At 57.0% G+C, this 6,230-nt stretch overlaps 1 protein-coding gene across 1 annotated transcript; it reads right to left on the reverse strand.

Moving 5' to 3' along the window:
* Positions 1 to 372: 372 nt before the first annotated feature.
* DLX3 (distal-less homeobox 3) lies at positions 373 to 5,467 on the reverse strand. Its single transcript, XM_065909986.1, has 3 exons — positions 5,013 to 5,467; positions 3,745 to 3,935; positions 373 to 2,179 (listed from the first exon to the last, which is right to left on the reverse strand). The coding sequence occupies exons 1-3, from the start codon at positions 5,335 to 5,337 to the stop codon at positions 1,832 to 1,834; spliced, it is 864 nt and encodes a 287-aa protein (XP_065766058.1). The 5' UTR covers positions 5,338 to 5,467; the 3' UTR covers positions 373 to 1,831.
* Between the last annotated feature and the right edge of the window lie 763 nt (positions 5,468 to 6,230).

Genomic DNA, 6,230 nt, shown 5'->3' on the forward strand with positions numbered 1-6,230 from the left:
GGCAGCGGTGGAGGGCTGCTAAATCACACCAACAAGGGACACCAAGCAGAGTGAAGTCAGGGAGGCCAAGGGCTGGGAGCCTCCATTCCCCAGACCACGGGGCCAGCATCCGTGCCCCGCATGATGCTCCATGCGGTCAGGAGCATCTGTTCCCCCCAGCCAAGCCCAACTCAGCACTTAAGCTCAGAGCCCCAGCGATAGGTCCCCAGGGCTCTGAATCCCTTAGGAGCCCCTCCTCAGAGGTCCTTCCCCACCAAACAACTTCCCTGACTCCAGCCCTCCCCTGAGAGCTGCTTGCCTCTAGCTTCCAGTTCAAAGAGCTCAGTGGTTATTTTCTTCTTTTTTATTAATGTTATATATAAAGGTGAGTCCAATAAGAAAGCAGAAATGAGAAGGCTGGGGGAGGGTGGGAGCTGGCTTCGTTCCCATCCCCCTGGAGTGGGACTCTCTGAGATCCACCATGTCTCTCCTCGCGCCTGTGCCTCCCACCAAACCCAAATCCAGCCGGAGCCCACATCTCTGTTTCTCTCAGCTCACTGCGCGCAGGCAGGTACATCCAGGAGGAAAGGGCCACATAAATAGGAAACCACAGGAGGGAGGAGGCTGCTTCTCTCTGTTGCTTTAAAAAAAAAATACATACTATATATATAGCTACAGTCTTCTACCCCTCCTCTTCTTCGATGTTTGACCACATCAGGGGTGGAGGAAAGTTGGCTCTGGGGGGACATCTAGGCCAGGAAGAGCCAGTGCTACCGGCCTTTCAGACAGCCACCCCCTCACCCCTAAAGGTACCGAGTTATAACACCGTGCACCTCACCGACATTCTCTGTCTTGGCGGGAACAGTCTGTTTCCAAGGCCACCGGAAAGGGGGTGTTTGGGGGTTTGTCTTTCCTGGTGTGTCTCCTTGGAGATTTGGGGTTTGGCGCCAGTTTACTGGAGGAGAGGAAGATGTGGGAAGAGGTGGGGTGGGGGCGTGGGGGTGAGCAGAGGCACCCACGCAGGGGAGATTGGTCCTAACTCTTAACAATGCCCTTTGTCTTCCTATTTTTCAACAGCTTTTGAAACCAAAGTTGTGCAAAGTCCTGTACACGGGAGAAGAAATGGGTGATCGGGAAGGCTGCCTGGGACCCACCCCTCCTCTTCGACCAGAGTGGGGGAGGCGAGGTGCTCCTTGAATTCTTCTCTCTAAAGCCACAAATATTAATAGCTTCCCTTACTTGGGGCTTTTCTTTGGTGTAACCCTCAAATCTTAAATGAGGGCTAGAAGTTCAGGGCAGGGCTCGCTGAGGTCCCCACCCTGAGTCCCAGTCTCACGGTCCAATGTCTTTTTGGCAGAGGGGATGCTCAGGAAGGAGGCAGCCACAGGTGGCTTGGGGGAGGATCTTGGGCCTGGCAGGTCCTGGGATCCAAGGTGCCTGGTGCCCCAGCCCAAGCCAGACCTGGGCACACTCCACAGTCTCCCCAGTACCCAAGGAATCCAGTCTGGGGACTGAGTACTAAGATTTAGAATCTGGAAGGTGATGAGCCATTTGAAGCCAATCCAGGCTCTTGGAGCAGAAGGGGAACAGCTGTCCCAGCTGGAGGGGAGTGCCCAAACATCTGGAGGGGCACCCCAGTGTCTAGGCAGGGGGTGGGAGGTTCAGGGGGCATCCTTGGTCCATGTAAATTTCCTCTGGAAGCTCTTGGGTCCCTGGAGGAAGGGGCAAGGGAAGGGGGAAGGGATGTCCTTTCCCCTGTGCTCCTCGATGATTCCTGAGTGTCAGCTAGGACGGAGGCGCCTTCTGCCTGGTCCCGGGGTTCCTTCGTGAGAGGTTCAGGATGGGTAGGTGCTCAGTACACAGCCCCAGGGTTGGGCGGGGGCCCTGGGGAGGCATGGTGCAGGGTGGCTGGTTGAGGCGGCTGCTGCTGTAAGTGGGGTCCACTCAGGTTCTGTGCATGGTACCAGGAGTTGGTGGGGTCGTCCAGGTAGCTGGGGGAAGCACTGTACGGGAGTGGTGGGGGCAGCTGGCTGCGGGCAGGGGCTGGAGTAGAGTGGGAAGAGGTGTCCCAGAGGGCGGGTGACGGTGGTGAGTTGCAGGCCATGGAATCGCTGTTGTTGGGGCTGTGCTCCAGGGGAACCTCCCCATTCTTATAGAGCTTCTTGAATTTGGAACGGCGGTTCTGGAACCAGATTTTCACCTGCCCCAAAAAGAAAGGGGGAGCTAGTTAGCCTCTTAGAACACTTCGTGAAAACCCGTCCAGGAAGCCAGTCTGGAGAGGGCTAGGGAAAAACCCACTGTCACATAAGACCCAGGCAAAACCCAGGCATCCTGCCTCCAGGCCAGCATCTTTTTCTACTGGGGACAGAACTTCAGCTAGGAACTTTTGGCGGCTTAGGTCCAAATTCTGCTTGCCACTTGCCAAGTGCATGACCGTGGGCAAGTTACCTGACCTCTCTGGTTCTTGCTCTCTTCATCTGCAAAATGGGGACACTGGCAGCACTATTACCTACCTCATAGGGTCACTATAGCGCTCAAAAAAGTTAAGACAGATAAAGAACTTAAAGCAGCCATCCGTACTACTGACAGTAAGCACTGAATAAAGGGCAGCCCGGAGGGGAGGAGGTAGTTTGCAGCATTTTGTTCACATTAGAAACCCATAAGCAAAGGTGCACAGATATACAGAGACAAATACACACCCACATAAGCATCTCCATGTGCATGAACATACCCACTCACCACTTCACACACAGGCATCAGTCTATAAAGATACACACACGCACAGATACACCCAGATAAACACCCTGCAAACATGAGCTCCCATGTTCACACACTCAAGAGCCCTTCAGGGCTGGTTAATGGGGGTGATCTGGGACTCAGGAGCAGGTGAGCCATGATTCCCCAAATTTCCCTTGGGGTATCTCCCCCTCCCCCTGCCGCTCTCCACCCCATGACTGGTACAAACAATGAATCAGCTCCTCACTGGGTGACCCAGATTCCCGGCGGACCGGGCCCCACGCAGCCGCAACCCAGGCCCGCCTGTCAACACCTGTAGGGAGCCAGGCGTCTGCAGCTCCTCCCCTGAGCAGTGACAGGCTGCTGGGGGCTTTAGGGACAGGCTGGGGCTGGGGGACTCCCCTACCCTCCTTTGTGGGGAATCTGTTCTTGCCTCCAAGCGCACAAGGGGTGGAGCATTTGGGTACTGAGCAGGAATGCAGTCTTTTGATACAAGCACACATTTTTGTACATACACTCACCACGGGGGCCCAGTCAAGTACATGTGTCCATCAGTAAACACAGTGGCCCTTGAAAGACCTTCCTCCTTAGGTGTGTTTCCCACATGTACTGTGCACACATTAGACTGTGTGCAAATAGACATGAATACACGTGTATGTACACCCCTCACACACACGCCTAGCCTGGGGTGGTGGGATGAGGTGGTGGGGAGCATGATGCGGACTCCTAGCAGTGACCAACGCAGCTGGGAGCCTGTGGAAACTGGGGATTCTGGGGTAGAGCAGGGGATAACTCTCCTTCTGATAGACACACTCAGTCGCACGATTCACAAATATGCACACGTGTACACGTGCTAATGCACAAACTTCAACTGAGTCTGAGATCTGGGGGTCCTTCTACCCACAGACAAGGCTTTCAAGGGCCTGCAGGGAACTTATGAGGCCATCGAGGCTCAGCGGTGCCTGGGGTATCCCGGGGTCCCGGAGGACCCCACCGAGTCCTCCCGGCCTTCGACCGCCCACCACTGACCTGCGTCTGCGTGAGGCCCAGCTGCGCGGCCAGCTCCGCGCGCTCGGGCAGCGCCAGGTACTGGGCCTTCTGGAAGCGGCGCTGCAGGGCGGCCAGCTGGTAGCTGGAGTAGATCGTGCGCGGCTTTCGGACCTTCTTGGGCTTCCCGTTCACCATGCGCACCTCAGCTTCCGGCTCCTCCTTCACGGACACTGCGGGCAACGCACCGGGCGATGGGCAACTCAGCCTCGGCCAGAGATACCGGCGCCCTCCCGAGCCCCGCGGGAGCCCCCACCCTCCGGCCCGCCGACTCGTCCGGGGACTTCCCGGCGGCGCTCTCCGCCGCCGGCGCCCCGGGAGGGAGCTGCGGCCACAGAGCCTGGCCCGCGGCCGCCCACGACGCTGCGCTCCCCGCTCCTAGCCTCCTCGGTCCCCGGCGCCAGCCACCCTGGACGCGCACGGCCGCCGCCTCGCTCCCCTCAGTCCCTGCCACCCGCCTGCTCGCCGCCCTCTCACGGGCACCTCGCCGTCGGTCATTTCTCTCGCTCTTTCTTTCCTGTTCTCTCTTCCTTTTTTTTTTTTTAACTTTTCTTTTTAGAATAATTTTAGATTTCAGAAAAAGTTGCGGACACATCAGACTTCCTTTTCCTTCTTTCCTTCGCCCTTTCCTCAGTTCCTTTCTTCTGTCTTTTCTTTCACTTTGTCGCTCCATTTTTATGCCTCCACTTTATGTTTATAAATAAAAATATTATATATTTTATAAAAACATATTTTTATGCCTCCATTTTTCTTCCCCCCTCCCCCGTTTCTTCACTCTCAATTGCTGCTGCTTCCCTCCCTGTTTCCGTAATTCTGAGGGGTCTCTCTCCGTGTCCCCCTCATCTTTCTCCCCCTTCCCAGCCCTGATCCACTCTGCGGTCGCAGAACTCACAGCGCCCGCCGCCTGTCCCGAGCCCTCTGCAGCCCGATGGAGAGCCGCTTGCTGAAGAGCCGGGAAAGCACCTGGATCCGGAGGCTCCCTGACCGTCCAGGGCCCTCTCCTTCCCCGCCTCGCTCACCCGGATCCTCACCCGGGACCGATCGCGGCGTCCCGCGTGCACCACGCCCCAAAGGCGCCCAGTTTCTGGACGGGAAGGTCGTCCGTCCACTCTGGGGGTCATCTAGCTCACCGTCTCCAACTTCAGACAGCACATTTCTTAGCCGGGACGCTCCCCTAGATTTCGGCTCCAATTCCTCTCTCTCGGGAACCTCCCAGTGCCCCCCGCTCTCAGCGACCCCGCGGTCCTCACCTGGGTCCTGAGCGGGCAGCGGCTGCTCCCGGTAGGCTCCATACTGCCGGTAGGAGGTTCCGTAGGTATATTCCGACTTGGGCGAATAAGCGCCCGTGCCTCCAAGCCCGTTGAGATTGAACTGGTGGTGGTAGGTGTAGGGGTTGACGGTCTGGCCATAGGGCTGGCCCGAGTAGTAGTCGTGCTGGGGAGCGCTGTAGTAGCCCAGGTCAGTGACGGAAGACTCGGGCAAGGTGGGCGAGTCCTTGGAGCCCGCGTGGCAGCTGAGCGAGCTGGAGATGTCGGTGAGGATGCTGCTGAGCTTGCGATCGAAGGAGCCACTCATCCTGGCGGGCGCCGCACCACCCCCGGGCTGGCCTCAGCCGGAACGCCGAAGCGGGCAGGAGCTCGGGGGAGGCGGAGGAGACGAGGCGGGGTTGTGTGTCCGGAGGGCGAGGGGGGAGGGTTCCCGGCAGCGTCTCTGGGGAGGGTCGGTCGAGGGGCGCTTAGACCATCGCGGGTCTTCGGGCGGTCGCGGCGCGCCTCTCGTCGCGTCCCAAGCCACAGTCAAATGCTGCCAGCTCCGCCCGGCCAGCGGGTTATAGACTCAATAGTGGAGTCGCAGAGGGAGGCCCCAGCGCTCTGATTGGCTGCAAGTCTTGCCTTCCAGGCAAAACATGCTCTTGCGCTCTTTCGTTTCTCTCTCTCTCATTCTTTGTTGTTACTCAACACACAAGCACACACACTCACACACACGCACAGTCACACACACACTCTCTCTCTCACACACACTCACACAGACCCCTCTGTTCCTCCTCCTATGGATCCCTTCCCCAGCCCAGATAACTCCTCAGTGTTGCTGGAGGAAAGAGTGGGACAAGGGTATCTCTGCAAGAGTCCCCAGGTCTGTCCGTCTGTCTGTATCTCTGCCTGTGAGTGGAAGGTGGGCTCAGGTGCCATAGAGGAGGGGAATTTGCCCGCTGGGTGTCTGTGGAGGTAGGTGGTTCAAGGTGTGTGGGGTGGTGGGGCAAATGACGGGCAGACAAACATTCCCAAGGTGGCAGGACCCAGGCTCATGAAAATGTTCTAGTTTTTTCCTTTTTTAATTAGAAGAAAAGAAGAAAAAATTATGTTAAAGAAAAAGTTTGAATATATATTACTATATCGTTTTTACAGCAATGCGGTCACAAAATGTAACTTTAAAAAATGATTTTAACGAATGAAGGGGCCCATCAGGCA

The sequence above is a fragment of the Muntiacus reevesi genome, chromosome 18 (assembly GCF_963930625.1).
Source record: "Muntiacus reevesi chromosome 18, mMunRee1.1, whole genome shotgun sequence".
In the NCBI taxonomy this organism is placed as follows: domain Eukaryota; kingdom Metazoa; phylum Chordata; class Mammalia; order Artiodactyla; family Cervidae; genus Muntiacus; species Muntiacus reevesi.

What these genes read in the sequence shown, in the direction of transcription:
- DLX3 (XM_065909986.1), bottom strand. Translation starts at nt 5,337, where the DNA reads ATGAGTGGCTCCTTCGATCGCAAGCTCAGCAGCATCCTCACCGACATC. An exon ending in GCTGCCCGCTCAGGACCCAG is followed by an intron (nt 3,936 to 5,012) that starts GTGAGGACCGCG and finishes CGTTGCCCGCAG; the next exon opens with TGTCCGTGAAGGAGGAGCCG. An exon ending in TGGGCCTCACGCAGACGCAG is followed by an intron (nt 2,180 to 3,744) that starts GTCAGTGGTGGG and finishes TTTTTGGGGCAG; the next exon opens with GTGAAAATCTGGTTCCAGAA.